The sequence below is a fragment of the Vanacampus margaritifer genome, chromosome 13 (genome assembly GCF_051991255.1).
Source record: "Vanacampus margaritifer isolate UIUO_Vmar chromosome 13, RoL_Vmar_1.0, whole genome shotgun sequence".
Taxonomy (NCBI): domain Eukaryota; kingdom Metazoa; phylum Chordata; class Actinopteri; order Syngnathiformes; family Syngnathidae; genus Vanacampus; species Vanacampus margaritifer.
This window is the reverse complement of record NC_135444.1, coordinates 9,304,851-9,322,144: the sequence shown is the minus strand read 5'-3', so window position 1 is coordinate 9,322,144 and position 17,294 is coordinate 9,304,851. Positions and strand designations below refer to the sequence as shown.

The window sequence follows — 17,294 nt, the reverse complement described above, 5'->3', positions numbered from 1 at the left end:
CTTTCTTTCTCCTCTGGTTTTGGAACATCTCCTTTCTAACACAGATCCAAAATAAATTGTTTTTGAAGTCTCTTAACATTTCATACTAAAAAGTAAATAAAAGCATGTATCATTTCTGCTGATATCGTATCAGATCAATATTGGTATCGGACTCTCAGGCTACAATATCGGTATTGGAAGTGAAAAAGTTGTCCTACCCCAGCTCGGCGTGTTTCTTGTTGCATCGTCCTACAACTGTCTACGCCAACATGGCCGACAAACCCGATATCCAGGAAGTCACAACCTTTGACAAGACCAAGCTGAAAAAGACTGAGACCCAAGAGAAGAACACGCTGCCAACTAAAGAGACCATCGACCAGGAGAAGGCGGCGTAAAGCAAGACCAATCCAATGTGCTATACATTCCACAAGCCCTTCAGCTGAACTCCACCTGCAATGACTGGCCAACGCCGCCCCATCAACTGGCTTTAAATCACCTTTTGGCACAGTGAAGAATGGCTTGTTAACACAGGTCCATGGTCTTTGTCGTTTTGTTCTGTGGAGGCATCTCCTGGGGTAGAAAGAGTAGAACTACACACCTCATGATGTGCAGATCCACTCTGCAATTCCTGAAAATGCTCCCATAGGAATCAGTTGTTTTTTTTTTGTAAATCTGGAATACGTGTTTTGTTAAATATCCAAAATTTAAAAAAATGGGTAATGGAAAAAAAAAAGTGAAAAAGTTGTGTCAGGACACCCCTACTTAGTTTGTCTGGTCGTATGCAGTCCTTTATGATGATAATGTAGTCAGTTGCTATACAGCTTTGTGTCTATGTTTGTCACTCTTAGTTTGTCTAATCACTTTTATCATATAGGCCTTTATTATGTCATACCCTAGCGAGAGTAGGTGAATGACTTTTTACAGTACGTCAATGTTTCTCCCAGCACGTTGAGATTTCCAGGGTTTGCCCTTCTTTTCCATGCAAGCTGCTCTTCTATGTGTTCGAGGTTGCTTCCATGCATCCAGTCCTGTTCTCTCAATCAAGGTTTCTCAGTCAAGTTTTCTCCATCTAGTGCTTTCTTCAAGGACATCTGAATCCATACCTGCTCTCTGTTGTTACTTTGTATTTTTGCATATTAGGACTCTTTGTTTACCAACTCCTGTGTTCTCTCTGTGTTTGGGTCCTAAATCCACACCCCATGTGACAGTACTAATGGTATCGGTATTTAGTATTGGAATTGGTGACTACTCAAGAGTTGAGTACTCATATTGGTATAGGTCTGAAATAAAAGTGGTTTAGAACATGCCTACATTTTGGTAACTTCTTGCACATGAATCACAAAAAAATAGTGTCTACTACTGCTTGGTGGAAACAGGGCAGAGGTACCAGGTGATGTTTTATTTGTCTCTCAAAGACACACACAAAATAGATAGATAGCTTTTACAGTACATCTTATAAATAGGAATGGTTAAATGTTGGTAATGATAAAGTTGGGAGCTCGGATGAGTGTTGCCTGCTTGTTATTTTGGTTTGTTTCAAGTCTTTTTATAGAAGTTTGAGATGTGCTCTGCCTGTGTGTGCTGTGTGTTTGCCTCTCATCTCCGTGACAGTCTCATAAATCAATCAGGACTTGCTGAAGATGCACTTACTCCACACTGGGGTTTAAAAATGAATCTTTGACCAGGTAATACAGCCTCCCTAGGGGGGCTGAGGTGAAAAGGAATGAAATCAACAGCTGTAGGTTTACAAACCAACACACACGCAGTCTAGATTACGCTGTCTCGCTTCCTTTCTCACGCTGACTAATACAAACGCACGCACGCGAACGCCCGCAGAATTTGACAAGGAGATCGCTATTTTCACATGCAGATCCGCAGGGTAGAGGCGAACGTGCTCCCTGCCCGCTTGTTTGCATTTTTCAGTCGCAGACGACTGAGTCATTCAGCAGAAAATCAGATGGTGGCATCAAGGCATCTCACGCACAGGCAAACACCGTTCAAGTCATCTAGTGTTTGGTCACAGCAATCTATTTCCTGGCTGAAGCACTATTTACTGTTGTCTCTATGTTGAATTGGAACTTGGAGTTGAAATGAATCGGTAAATATAAAACATCAAAAATAGGAGTGGTGGAATCACTTCAAGGGTAAGAATTGCTTCATTTTTGGCAGTGGTTCCATGTATGTCATGTAAACATCACATGCCCGCTGAGAAATCTGGCCCTATGCCGATATCCTGGATGTGGTTAAATACAGAGATGATGCCCTTAACTTTTACAAATGGGTAAAGCACCTTCCCAAAGTATGATGTGAACTTCCTTGTGAAAACTTTAATTCCTAGAAACAAGACAGTTTAACATTGGTATAGGGTTTAATTAATTGCCCCGTATTGTTGAGAGAAATCCAAACAGAGGAATACAGGTTTGCACTGACTAGAGCTGTATTTATGGATGATGTCAGCAACAGACATGTGATTAGCGTCCTGTGACAAATCCTAATTTTACGTAACAAGATGACAATGTCAAACAACCTCTCATGAATCAGCACAGCAGGGATGACTCCTTCTGATGCCATTTCACAGTACAGATTCGAAGCTTTGCGTCACCATATGAGGCAGAATCGTGTAAAATGTAAAACGCTGTCAGCCAGCACATGAGAACTCTGTTATTAAGTCACAAGTGAGCAGTCTTGTGAAAGTGGCACACTCGCAAAGACAACAGCACACATGTTTGGTGAAGAGGCAAGCTGAGATAGGAAGATAAATGTGGAATGTTAAGGATGGAAAACGAAACCTTTTACATTACCTTATCAGATCTTAAATGTTTCACACTGTTCTGTGCAGCAACTCAAAAGTTAAAGGTCCAAAGCAATCAAATACATTCAAAGTTAAAGGGAAAGTCAAGTGAAAAAAAAAACATTACAATGTGTTCTATGCCGCCTCATGCAGCAAAATCCACCCATTTGTATCCATCACGGGGGGCGGCCATTTTGACACTTGCTGTCAATTGAAGATGACATCGCAGTTGCTCAGGACTGAGGTAACGACCAATCACGGCTCACCTGTTTTATGAGGTTGGTCATATGTTTGCAAGCTGAGCAATGATTGGTCATTACCTTGTGATGTCATCTTAGTGTGAGACTGCAAGTGGCAAAATGGCCGTCCTGTGAGATGGATAAAAACGAGAGGATTGTGATGCTGAATTCATATTCCACAAATGCAGTATTAATCCGTATGCTTTGTTTAGACTAGTGGGGGGTGGATAGAACATTTTTGACTTGACTTCCCCTTTAATATCTGTTCCAATTTCATATTATTTCAATATTCCAATTACCATCAAAAATGCAAACTAAACTGGCCCAGTCTCATAACTTAATTTGCATAATTCAATTGGTAACGTGATTATTGTAGCTGACGCACTGTAAAAACAATGGGGCTCTAGTTTCGGCTACTTCTGTTCATATACATCCGAACTGCAAGCAAACAGCTTCTAATGAGTTAACATAAGCACACAGTCTTGCACATGGCACATCCTGACGCTCATGCGCTCACATATACGGCACACCTGGTTTACAGACAGCTGGCCCCGGGGCTACCTGTTCGTCAGATCCTCTTTGCTTTGTAATTAGGGGAGTTAGTGAGAGAAGGGGATGGGGAAGGCGACTTGCAGCGGGCTTAGGGGAACGAGATGAAAGATGGGGGAGGAGGCAAAGACAAAGAGGCCCATTCCATCAGAAATACAGGAACTAGGCTAGACTTCATTAGTCCTTGAAAAAGCAATAGCTAAAATGGTTGCAATAACATACACATAATGCAATTTGCGCTGTGCAGCGTGTCACAAATGACCGCTGTTGACTCAAACATGTAAAATCAAAATGAGAGAGATGCTGTTGCATCTCCTGCACCGATGAGCTTCACAATTGAGGAAATAATTGAGGGCAAGAGCCTTGTGACGAATGCAAAGGGCAAAGACAGTTCATGAGAGTTGATGCACACGAGGAAGACAGAGACAGCGAGGTAAGCAGAGAGCTTATTTGCTTGGTTTCAGGAGTGCAACCCTGTTAGCACAAACACACCGCGAACGTCTTGTGTGACAGCCATTGTGGCATGACTGACACAGAGTGCTAGTGGGGTGAAGTATGTGTGTGAGAGCGTGTGTATTTGTGTGAGTAGACAGAAGAAGGGGGGCATTTGTCATGGGAGGCAAGTCTGTTCAGGAATTCCACAGAGGAATCACCTCCTTTGGCCCGTCTATGTCACAGCAACCAATTACCGACCCTATGTGTGTGTGTGTGTGTGCTAAAGCGGAGGTTTTCCCCCCAAAAAAGGAAGGGGGGGTATTCAGTGGGGTGGACTTCTCCTAATCATGGCTCCCTGGCCCCGTACAAAGGCAAAAAGACTGCTTGAACAATTTGAATTTCAATAGCACCTCTTCGCCTGCTCTCTTTTTGTCCCTCCTCTTCCTCTTTCTGTGCCACAACCCCTTTGCGGATGACAAAAGGCGAACCAACAAAGATACCGCACAAAGCAATCAGGCTAATAGCGCTAATAAGTTGAGCGTGGGGTCCTCGCACTCCATGTTGACACATTTCACTGTTTCCGTGGCTAAACAGAGGCTCAAGTGTTTGGCAACCAGGCGCCGCAGTATTTTAATGGAGTGGCCACCCCATGCCAGGTTGCCATGTGCTCGTCGTGTTTGACTGCGGAGCAACGCAACAAAAGCAATCTGGAGAGGAAAAAAAAAGGTCAGGGGAAGATAATTAAGCTAAGGAGGAGGAGGCCCAAGGGGAAGGATTTCAGGGAGTCATTATGGGTTTTAAAGGCCCTTAATATGATTTTTTGTTTTAAACTCATCTGTCATCTGGCCTTGTGGATGTTTTGCTTATATGCCTGTTGAAGTGAGGGTAAGTCATATTGTTGTGCACCTCAGAAAAACAAGCCAAATGAGTAACTCAATTAACTCAACTTTATTTATACCACTTTAAAACATCTTCGCTGCATACAAATTGCAGTACTGTACATGGGGTAAAAAATAGTTGTACAATAAAGTAATACCGTAAAAACAGCAAACACCATAAAAAGCTAAATCAGTATTCAGTCTCATGCTGTGTCAAAAGCCATAGAATAAAATCTGACTATCATCTGGATAGCATTCGATGGAAATATCATGTTTTCTTAAAGGAAAATTCAGTGATCCTAGTGCCATCTAGTGATCAAATAATAGCATTAGAAGCACGCAGGAAACACACACTACGGTGGCTCAGAGAGACCAAATTTCGAAAGTCTACCACCAATTCTTATTTTGCGTGAGCAAACAAACATCTCGGCGCGCGTCGGCAACTTGGCAGCCGTTCTGAAGCCCAGTGAGCGACGCCAAAAGACAGAGTGAGCCGGAATTAGTCGGAGCAGCTAACAAGAGCGGTTAGCGGGAGTTGGTTAGAGCCATAGGCTGGAGTGGCTAACAAGAGCGGCTAGCGGGAGGAGCTAGTAAAAAAAAAAATCTAGTAATTGCAAGAGCAAAGCAGCGTGAATTTATATTAATATTTAATTATAATTATGTTTTAAAAAATATGTTTTAAAAAATATGTTTTAAAAAATATGTTTATGATGTTTTTTTTTGCATACTATTGACATAAAGAGTTTTTTTTTTAAGAACAAATTATTAGTTCACCACTAGATGGCGGTAGGGATCACTGAATGTCCTTTTAAGATGGAACCCAGAGGTGGCAAATACAATGAAAGGGCCCCCAAAATTTAACCCTGTGGAACACCATGCAACAGTGGTGCAGAAAGCATCTCAGAGCAACCAAGCCTACTGTAACACAAAATCATTTCCAGTAACATTCATGTAGCACCCTGGCTTAATAGGGTTTTTTATTTAGAGAAGGGCACTTGGTCAAGCACAGGCCTCCACCAAGGCCAAACATTTCAGATGATCATATTTGTGTTTGTTCATCTACCTGTTTGTTAGTCTGCATGCTAGTTTCTGGTTCATGGAGGACGGCAAGCAGATTCTGATTCTGAGTGTGGAGTGTTCCATTGCTGCCTCGGTGACTTGATAATTTGCTGTATCTGCAAATTCAACCAGAGACAGAGACGTCCAACCTGGCACCCTCACCTGTCCTCTGCTGAGACCCGGCCACACTACTCTCCCTCAATTATACTCTTTCTATTCCTTCTTCAGTGTCTTGTTTTAACAAAGAAACACTTTAAGAGGCTTTGTAATGCCAAGCGCTGTGTGTGTGTGTCTTTGTGTTGAATTTTTATCTGTGTGTGGATGTGGCCATAGGAATGAATGCTTCAGTGCTCTCCCCTGTTATTAGCCCAGCCTTGTCATTACAGGATTAAAGAGATGGTGAAGAGGTGCTTTGCATGTGCCTTACCTTTGTGTGTGTGCGTGTGTCCACCACCTTTACCATCTTTTCCATTTGTATTCCTACACTTTTCGGTCCATGCAGTGAAGACAAATGCCACTGCCATGTTATGCTAATCCCATGTGCATTTGACCTCAGTCATTAATAATGCTTTACTGAAGCGTTCCCCAGATTGCTCAAACAGTGACATGCTAATTGAATAGGCTGTGAGTAGCATGAAAAACAGTCTCTTGTATACTGCAGGTCACATCTATCATGCAACACACCTTGAAAAAGTAAACACTTTTGAAACAACAGTCACGTCAGAGAAAGTAAACAACAGGTGATAAGACGTTTAGGATACCCTGTGTGTGTTTTACAGCCAACATTTTGCATCATCATTCACATGATTTACTTTGTTTGCTTTTCCATGTCTGCTAAGCTTCAATCATTCCACGTCTCAGTTCACACATCCCAGAATTGAGCACATAATGAAATGATGTTAATGTAGGGAAGCTAAAAGGTAAACCGAAGCAGGTACTTGAGATGGTCCCATATTGACTTTGGGCTTTCTCTTCCCCCTAACCTGTCCTTCTGGTTGTTTAACCCATTATAGGCAAATTGACAGCATGGATTTAGAATATTTCAAACAAAAGTCAACAGAAACAACTCTTCCGTAACAGTGCAGGTGGCTTTAGCTTTGATGTCATGAATATTATTTTGTCTGATTCATCATTCAAAATAACACAGAAAGATAATATACACACGGACTGGTAGGGAGTAGCCAGGTTACACGGTGGTCATCCAGGTTTTTTTCTTTGCCCCATTGACTGAGAATTGGTGCTCCACTTTGGGCACAATACAGGGATTTGCACCAAACAAACACTCACATACACACTCCTGGATGCATGCAAGCTCAGGCCTGGTGAGCTTCAACAATGCAGATGCATCAGGAAAGAGCATGGTGTGGTGTGTTAGTGCTGCTTACTCCCGAATGATCCAAACCACAAAGTCAAATTGCACAGGTGTGTGCTTTGCATATCATCCTTTCAATTTCCCTCCACTCATTTTCTCTCGTTGTTACTTCCGTTCGTGCCGTACTGTACTGCCGTGTTTGTCATTCTCACCAAGGTCAGCCATAAATGATAAGCCTGGCGCAATGTACAAACGGCTCAGTCATAATAATAATAAAACACAATGGTCAGCAGAGGTGTATCATCATAGCTATCAGTAACAAGCCTCAAATCACCCATTGTCGTGTTATGAGTCATGGGAAATTCTGCCGCTAATATTCATTGACACACTTTGTGAGATGAAAACACAAGTTTGCGCTTGTTTGGGACAAATGCTGTGTGGTCATACAAAGAGAGAGCGTCAACAAAAGCAGGTTTGCTTTTGTAATTTGTTTTTTTTTCTAAAGCATTTTCAGCATCAGCACAGAGGCACAGAATGGTTGACAAAGCAAGCAGGCTTTTACTTTGTACAGCTGCGTGTACGTACATTCTATTCACTTCAGTTCCCAGAGCCACTCCCATAGAGAGTCAGTGTCAGTTGTCAGTGGCTTCGCAGTTCCAGGCCAATACACCTGAGGCGGGACAAGCTAAAGCTACATACACAATCTGATTTTATGTTACTTCTTGTCATAAACCTTGTTAACTCTTGTGCTTGGCAGTGTAACAGACGCCCATCCATGTCCGAAACATTAACTTGAAGCGCACGGGGGCTGTAATTCACCAGGAATCCCCAGCTGCACGCACATGCTAAATCTACAGTCGTAATTCACAAAGTTTGAATCATGTTGGTCACTTTTGGTGCTTTTCAATGCTACAGAAGAAGTAATTGGAAGGTATGCTAATGGGAAAAAGAACATATTGCTGTACTTACTGGTTCATGTTTACACAGGGAAATTCACTGTATGCATTAAAAGACTTGAATCAAACTTTTTAATCATATATGGAACTTTATCCTGATTGGCTGTTGAGGTGTTCTGGGCATGTCCCACCAGCGCGAGGCCCCGGGGACGACCCAGGATACGCTAGATAGACTATGTCTCTTGGCTGGCCTGGGAATGCCTTGGGATCCTGCTGAAGGAGCTGGTTGAAGTGGCTGGGGAGAGGGAAGTCTGGGCTTCCCTGCTAAAGCTGCTGCCCCGGCGACCCAACCTCGGATAAGCGGCAAGAAGATGGATGGATGGATCCTGATTGCCATTTAATAGGTTCTTTCTTGGCCAAAGCACCACCCATTCATAGAAATCGGCCAAGTGGTGTTTGTGTAATCCTGATGAGTAAGGGCCTTTGCATAAAGATCTGTGGTAAACTCACACAGACTACGTTTGCATGCAGTCGGAATAAGGTCAAAAGTTCCAGTTTGTGAAAATCGGCAATGTCAAAATTCCAGTATCTAAAAATTTGGGATAGCCCGTTTACATGCCTGAGTGGACAGAGTTACTCCCGCTTACATGTTTTGATATAAACTGCGAAGCATGGACAACGTCATGGTACAAATAGACATCATTTCCACTTTTAACTTTCCACGGTCAATAAAAGATATTCATATCACTCACTCATTGGTTTTCTCCATGTTTGTTTACCACTGCTTGTGTATTTTTGCTGGGTTGCGCGCCAGACCCACGTGCTAATATACGCACATATAATGATATAAGTGAGTATATACACATAATGTGGCATTTTCACCATAGAGACAAAATAACGCGAAAACGCTGCGAAATATATCAATATATTCAAGTTAGGCTTGCACAGCGAGTGGCAACATAAGATGGCCGCCACACATACCAGTAGTTCCTGTCTCCAAAAGAACAAGATTCCATGCCAATAGAGCATGTGAAGAATACAAACCAATGTTCCATTTAATAGAGGTATGATCGTATTTATATGGCCAAATATTAGAGTTAGAAAATGGTCAATGGTCTTATTCGGGAGCATATTCAGATTTTTACAAATTTTCGTGGCCTTTCGAAAAGGGTTATTAACTGAAAATGTGTCCAAAATCAGTTACCTCTGATTCTAATCAGTGAATATTTATATCCATTTAGTGTGTTATTTGTTGACCAGATTAATTCTACAAAGAAACAAAGGAAGAGAAAGATAAGGCATTTCAAAGTAGCACAAGGCCAATAACCAGCACCACCATTTCATCATTTCATGCTATTTAGTAGCACAGCACAGTGGTTGAAATAATAACAGTGGCTCCGTGCCGTGCCTTGAGCTCCAGGTAATAAAATACTCTACATTTATTTTCCTCCTTCCATGCTCGCACAGAGCTGGCAGCATGGAAGAAGAAACTGCAGAAGAAGCATGAGACCAGGAAATGGAAGTTCAGAGTAGAAAAGAGGATTTGAAGCAGTGTGCGTTGTCCACCATATTGGGTTTGAGAAGCGTAGTGTTTATTAGAGTTAAAGTATGTCGTTTTGGCAGAAAGCGAAACTGAAATTAAAGCGTGTTGACCTTTGTTCCAGTCTAAAGCGGTTCCTTTGTGTCTCTTTACTTTATCGCCTTCTGTCGGCTTGTATATCATGTCGAGTTTTACAACCTTTAAATGTAAGAGTGTGTTTGTGTGAGAAGCAGAAACTTTTTCTTCTTGGTGCTACCCATAGTTGTGTTTTTCTCCAACTCCTTTCTGTGTACAAGCACATGTCTAATTAGGGCTAATTAGTTTAACAAAGAGGTGCAATAACATGGTCCACATCACTTCACAGATCTACCATGGAGATGTCTTTCTGAGATCTTCCACTCAAGCTCACAAACACATACAGCATTTCTTTGCCTCTCCCAACAGTACTGCTCCAAATCTGCACCTTGTATCATGTAGATGTTCATGTTATCTACAACAATTTTTAACTTTGCAATCCACTCATCAGTTTTACGACAATGGTTGTAAATCTAGTTAAATTTATATTGAGCTAATGCGTCGTTGTTATTGTATTGCTGACCTGGACATTCTGCTTCCGTTTCCAGAGACACTGATGGACACCAAGTGGGCCACTACAGAATTAGCATGGACTTCGCACCCTGAGACTGGGGTGAGTTTTTTTATTCAGCCTGTTTGATGTGTACAAGCATTTATTTATACACTTTTTCACCCTTACGCACGAAAATAAAGCTCCAGGTTTCCCACTGGACTTGCCACTATAGGATGATTGTGAACGGAAAACTGACTAGCTCAGCTTTGTCAAACACTAAAGCTACCAATGCCCCAGACTGTGGCATATACTGCAAAACTCCTATGTGGAGTTGTCACAGCAAAAGTAAAATGTGTATTCAGGATCAGTGTATTTTGAATGTGCCCAGTGGAATACAGTTGAACCTCGGAGTTTGAACGTCTCGGAACTCGTATAAATCAGACTTTGACCCCAAAAACGGAGAAAAAAAATGCCTCGGAGTTTGACCACATTCTCGGAGTTCGAACACCCAAGCAAAGCTGAACATACCTTGAACGGGTAGCCAAGTCAAGCCGAGCAATGCCGAATGCTCACGTCACAGTAGTCGAGACAAGGCGCTGCTCATCATTTCGAGTCAGAGCGTGAACACTCCCGAAAATGCTCCGTACATTCGCAAGTGAATTTGGATTTTTCCACGACAATTTTCTTCGCCATGGGTACAAAAAGACAACAGTGCCAGTGGTAGCAAAAAAAACAAAAACAGAAAGTGCGGCACACCACAGTAAATTTAAGGAAGGAGATAATTGCACTGTTGTAAGTACTGTGACTACTTTCGTAAGTACTAGCGCATTTTAACAAATTTAGGCAACGACTTTGAGGTACAATTTCAAACAGATATTGACCTTCAAGCAACTTTGGAATTATTTTTTTTCTTGGTTAATTGTGTGGGTTGGAAAACGATCTTTAAGTTTTCCGCGTGGTCGTAATGTTGATTTTCAGAATCAGACTGGAGATCGGTGAATCAGGTCCTTCGAAGGTTTTATTTTACAGAATATTTTCTTGGTTAATTGTGCGTCTCCACAGCAACAGCATTCAGTGAAATAAAAAGCTTTACAATTCTCAGAGTGTAGTCTGAGGCAAAATATAATGCATTGTAGCCTATCCAACAGATGTTTAGCTAAACATGCTTCATAATACCTAAAAAGCAAAAAACAATATCTCAAGTTTAAACTTTGACCTGTTGCATACACTAGACTCTCCCACACAAAGTACCTGTGACAGTTTCATTTTGTTTTCCCATGTGGTTTCCACAATGGGTTAAGCAGGAGGCCAAAAAAAGTCTTGACCTCTCTTCGACCATACTTCAAAGCCTACCAGCACTCCTCCCAATGCTTTTGTGTGGCTCTCTCACTGTGGCCCTTGTGCTCTGAAAGGTGGGGCCACCATTTTTATATTTTGTTTACACCCCAGTACATTGACAGGGAAATTCCACCCCAGCTGTTCCAAGTCATCCACCCTTTTTATTCTACATTCCCTTTTTCTTTTAAGAAAAGCAACTCACCCTTAATGGAGCCAGATTACTCTAGCTGCAACAATCAGATAGCCAAACCCCCACCATAGTTTCTACCTCCTCACGGCCGTCCATCTTCTTCTCCTGCTCTCGGACCCTCCTCCCCATCAATGCTTCAACATGGCAGCAAAGGACCAATGAAACATAGCATATAAATTCAAAAACACCTCCCTGAGCAACAGATGCGCCTTTTAAAATGATGGACAGTCTCTATAGTGCCTCCAGATTTTCAAAATCACCATTGCTAGAGGCTAGGGAGTGTACATTTCAAGCTTATCACCATCAAATGTGCATGTTGTGCTCATTGACAAATGACTCTTTGTTTGTTACTTTTTATGATAGACTTGTGTTTTAGAGGTGACAGTACAGTTGCTGACATGACATTGTGAAATACTGAGACCAGGAAGCTAGACAGAGAAATGTCAAATCCGAAACTGTAAAAAAAAAAAAAAGCCTCAAAATAGACTCACTCACAGACTACACTACAGTTTCCCAAGAGGCTCTCCTGGCTTGTCTGAGTCACGACGTCTCTGTCTTGTTTTACAATGTTGCACAAAACAACAACAAAAAAGGCTACACTAAATTCCCTCTGCTCACTTTTGGCATTACAAATCTAATAAAAGCAGACATATGATGCATTATTCAAGGGGTCCTTGGTTTATGATGGAGTTCTGTTAATATGGTGGAAACATAACCCTTTTTTCTGTAAATCCAATTGCAGGATCTTTTTGAAGGCAGAATTTTCAATGCACCACTTATTGGATCTCATTAAATTGTGACGATTTATCCAATGTTATAGCTAGGGAGTGAGTGTTCTCAGTATTTATTAGTGATTAACAAATGTCATTTTGCCCATATGCGTGTTTTCCTCCCTCCCAGATGTGTTACACTTTATGCAAGGCATTGCCTTCTAAAATGTAAAAAAGAAAAAGAAAAAAAGTTTAATTGGTGGCAAGTACCAGTAATTGTAACGATTAGTAATTGGGGGTGTACCTCTACCTACAAAAGACGTTTCAGTATTGTTTTTGATACGTGGGGTGCAAAACGATTCAAGTTTGGCTCAATTTGAAAGTGGAACGATTAGATTCTGTTCCTTTCAAAGGGATTACGATTCAATATGGTACAGATCAATTTGAGAAAGTATGATTCAGTTAGTTTTTGTCATTTTATATATCTTTTATTTAACTTGTCAGTACTGTAAATGCGCAATTTCCTTTCTCCTATATCGCTCCAAAAAAAGACGATTCGATACGTATCGCAATATATTTGTGGAATGATTTGGTTCGATTTGATACACTTGCGTCTTTTAAATTAAAAAACAAACAACAACTTTCCGGTTCAAACCGGTGTTTGGTGTACCCTTTTTAGTTATTAGTCATAAAGTTGCAACTAAAGAGACCATTTTAAGTGTTTTTTGTCGGTTCTTGCATGCATGGGAATAGATTTTGTATTTTTTTTTTTAAATGCTTTTGGTGCGCTTATCTGCTATGTTCATTTCAGCAACATTGTGACAGTACTTATAGAAGTGTTAATATTGGTAAATATTTACTTCTCGTTTCATTTCGTTTCAACCTCTATTCACTCAAACTGATTTACTTCAGTCATACATTTGAAATGATCATGTAAACATGCTCCATCGCTGTGTATGTCTGGTAACCTTTCCGTAAACACACATATGAAGTACAGTATATTGCTCTGTACAAACCCATAGTAACACACGAATACTTTGCTCTTTGCGGTGAGTGATGTACAACACTTAAATAACTCTCCCATTGGCATTTCTTGCTTTTAGCCATCCGACTGGCCTACCAGATGATTATAGCTCCGTTCTTCTGCAGAACTTGCTTCTTACCAGACCATAGTTTTAATCCCAGGGCTGAGCTATGACCACCTAGTCCGTCTACCTCAGAGCCCCTCAGGTCTTAGATGAATAGCTCTGTCCCATTCACATCTATATTTTAGCCTTTGTTCACATGTGCGGCAATTAAAAGGAAACAACTAGTGCTGGAGTTGGGCAGTGATACCTTTTAAATGTTCCTATGTGAACCTCATTACTAAGTGCTTTTCATTTATTGCATATAAGACCTTTCTTTATTTACTTCTCCTAAACTTGCACAATAAAAAAAATCCTTCTCTAAACAGAAGGTCAAAGGGTCAATCTGATGCTTTAGATAAGGTATAATGAAAGTAACATTCTTCATCCGTAAGGATTAACTACTAAACCAGAACATTAACACATAAAACATTTGGAGTTGCTTTTGTGGTTTGAATGCGCAATGCAAATAAACGATAGCTAAGCTTACTAAATGAACACACACTGTTGTGTGGTAAGCAGAGCAGGTCCCCAGCACATGCACCCGCACACACACACTATACTCACAGGAATTGCCGTTTGAAGTCAGACCGTTTAATTGCGGTGTCCTCATTCGCGACTAGAAATTGCATTAGATTACAGTGTCTCACACAAAAGCTTTTTACAGCCCGGCTCGCGTTCACTCATTTAATGAAGCTGGTAATCAAAGTTTAGAAAATTTGAATCCAGTTTTGTCCTTAGTAATTCACCCCGAGGGTACTGCAGTAGCATTGAAAGATGTAGAGAAATGAAACAAACAAGAAGCATGGAGGTTTTCTGTCGCAGGGTGTCAAAAATAATTGCACTTAAATTCAAGTGTAATTGGTTATGAAGCAATGTTTATGTTCCCTCCAAACAGGTAACTAATTGTGCTAAATGTGCAGCAGCGACTGTGGGTTAAGGTGTCAGGCTGCTGTAATTGTGATGAATCTGCAGTTCTCATGTTTTTTCCACACTAACTAAGGAAACATTCAATCACGGGCCACTTCATTAGATATACCTAGTAATGTTTTGTTTTGATTGACATTGATGGGCAAAAGTAAGACATTTGCAACTCCCCTGCTTCAGTGTTTCAGATATTTAGCCACCCTTCCCATTTGAGGTGTGTCATCTTTGTCTTTAAGGTGACCAGGTTTTCAAAATTAACAGCCGGACTCTACGATTTCGCTGAAAATTAAATATGCAATAAATTCTCACCATAGTCTGGGGAGGATTTTTCGCCTGGTAGTCGGATTACATGCACAAAATCCTATTTACCGACTAGAGGTCAATCTTGTTGTGTTTTGTTATTACTTTTGCTAATGCTAAATGTAGTCCTGGTTGACAGTTCAACAACGATAAACAAGCAATGCACTCACCATTATCGGACCTTTTTTTTTTGCTGTATTGGAACCTGGCTGTGCTGTAACAAAATATGCTGCGAGAAAGGTCAACTTGTGTTTGTCTAACACCGGCGACCGCAGTGTTAGGATTGTAGGACTACATTTCCCATGATTCGTAGACACGAAAGCAGGAAGTAGTTCTAGAAAAAAAACGGAAGTCACTTGAAACCGAAGGCTCAAATTTGAGACTGTCCCGGTCAATAGTGGGGTTTCCATCCATTCATTTTTATTCTAATTTTCAAGAAATGCAAAAATAAAACTGAATGGAAACGCTAGAATTCGAAAAAGGGCCCAAAATTAGCAAAAAAGTTTTTACGCTTGGAGAGGGTATAGAAAAAAGGAAAATGAGAATTTTTGCTATGGAAACAGCGAATAAACGCTGACAAGACCGGATACACGTCGCACATTTTGACCAGATATTACGTCACACGTACGTTTGTAGCCACAAAGCAATGGCGCACGATAAAGTAAAGTATGTTTGGGGGGACGACAAAACAGAAATCTTTTTTGAAATTAATCAAAGAAGCGAATATTAATGCAATTTTAGATGGAAAACAGCAAAGAAACTAAAGCAAACTCATATGACATCACGGCGCAGTCGCTTCTTGTTTTTCTTCTTCTTTTTTTAAATTACTGGTGGATCCCATCTCTATGGTGTATACCTCCACCTACAGCGGCAGAGTCCCCTCCCAATATTCGCAAAAGAAAAACAGATGGCATAAATCGCATGTCCGTTTTGCGCATTTTCAGTAAATTCGCTCAAAAATTTCGAAACAATGGATGGAAACCTGACTAATGCCTGGTCACCATAAGTTAACGTACACATAACAATAATTTTGTCTGATTGTGTTTCTCTCTTTTTAGTGGGAAGAAGTGAGTGGCTATGATGATGCCATGAATCCCATCCGGACGTACCAAGTATGTAATGTAAGAGAACTCAACCAGAATAACTGGCTACGCAGTGACTTTATCCCAAGGAAGGATGTGCTGCGCGTATATGTGGAGATGAAATTCACAGTGCGCGACTGCAACAGCATCCCAAACATCCCGGGCTCCTGCAAAGAGACCTTCAACCTCTTCTATTATGAGTCTGACTCGGACTCAGCCACGGCAACCAGTCCGTTCTGGATGGAGAACCCATATGTGAAAGTGGACACCATTGCCCCAGATACAAGCTTTTCCAAGCTCGATTCCGGACTGGTTAACACTAAAGTCAGAAGTTTTGGGCCCTTGTCCAAAGCTGGGTTCTACTTGGCCTTCCAGGACCTTGGGGCTTGCATGTCACTCATCTCTGTGAGGGTTTTTTATAAGAAATGCTCCACCACCATTGCAAACTTTGCAGTTTTCCCCGAAACAGCAACTGGAGCTGAGGCAACTTCTTTGGTGATTGCACCTGGAACTTGTGTCCCCAATGCCTTGGAGGTGTCAGTGCCACTAAAGCTGTACTGCAATGGAGATGGAGAATGGATGGTTCCCGTGGGTGCCTGCACCTGCTCGGCTGGTTTTGAACCGGCTATGAAGGATACACAATGCCAAGGTTAGTATTTATATTTGACTGTAGCAATAGATGAGGCTAAATCTTACAAACGTCCGAGGACTGCACAATAAATGTTTTCCAAAATACATTATAGTCGATCTTATCTTTTTATTGTATTTTTCAATCAATTTAGCTTTATTAAAAGTCCATACTATTCAGTCAGAAAGTTTCAACCTGAAATTGATATTAGTGTTTGAAATTGCCCTACTGAAAAATATTTCTAGACAAGAAAATACGGTAAAAATGGTTGACTATAAAAAAGAAAGCCAATTGTGCAGTCATATTTTAATTGTTTCATAAAAGGATTAACCTGCATAACAATTGCTCTTCAAACTCTTTTTTTAATTCAAACTATATACAAATATAGTTTTTAAGGACTGTATTCTGAGGAATTATGCAACATTATTAACATTGTCCAATGTCTGCAAAATAGAACAATCCACTAGATGACACTGTCGGTAGGAGTTTGCCCTTCTGACCTTGGCTTATCCCAGCACCTGGTTGCTAAATAAATAGAAATGCAGGAGTGGCTGCTTATTTATAAAAGCAGGGAGGTCCCTGATGATACTTTCAAGGCTGATGGAGAACGCAGCGAGTTCACAGAGGTTGAGAGCAAGGTGAATTTAGCCAAGCAAGACCTCGGCTGAAATGGAGTGCAGGTGACAGCAGGAGAGGGAAGGATAAATGGAAAGTGTGTGTTGAGGGGTATGGGGGCGTAAAATTAGGCT

At 41.1% G+C, this 17,294-nt stretch overlaps 1 protein-coding gene across 15 annotated transcripts in view; it reads left to right on the top strand.

Moving 5' to 3' along the window:
- The window catches only part of ephb3b (eph receptor B3b), a 66,210-nt gene that overhangs the window by 22,831 nt on the left and 26,085 nt on the right, over window positions 1–17,294 (top strand). For all 15 annotated transcript variants that reach the window (XM_077583532.1, XM_077583522.1, XM_077583534.1 and 12 more), the window contains exons 2-3: window positions 10,302–10,366; window positions 15,894–16,566. In XM_077583532.1, coding sequence (XP_077439658.1) covers window positions 10,302–10,366; window positions 15,894–16,566 — 738 coding nt within the window. The remainder of the gene's footprint in view (window positions 1–10,301; window positions 10,367–15,893; window positions 16,567–17,294) is intronic.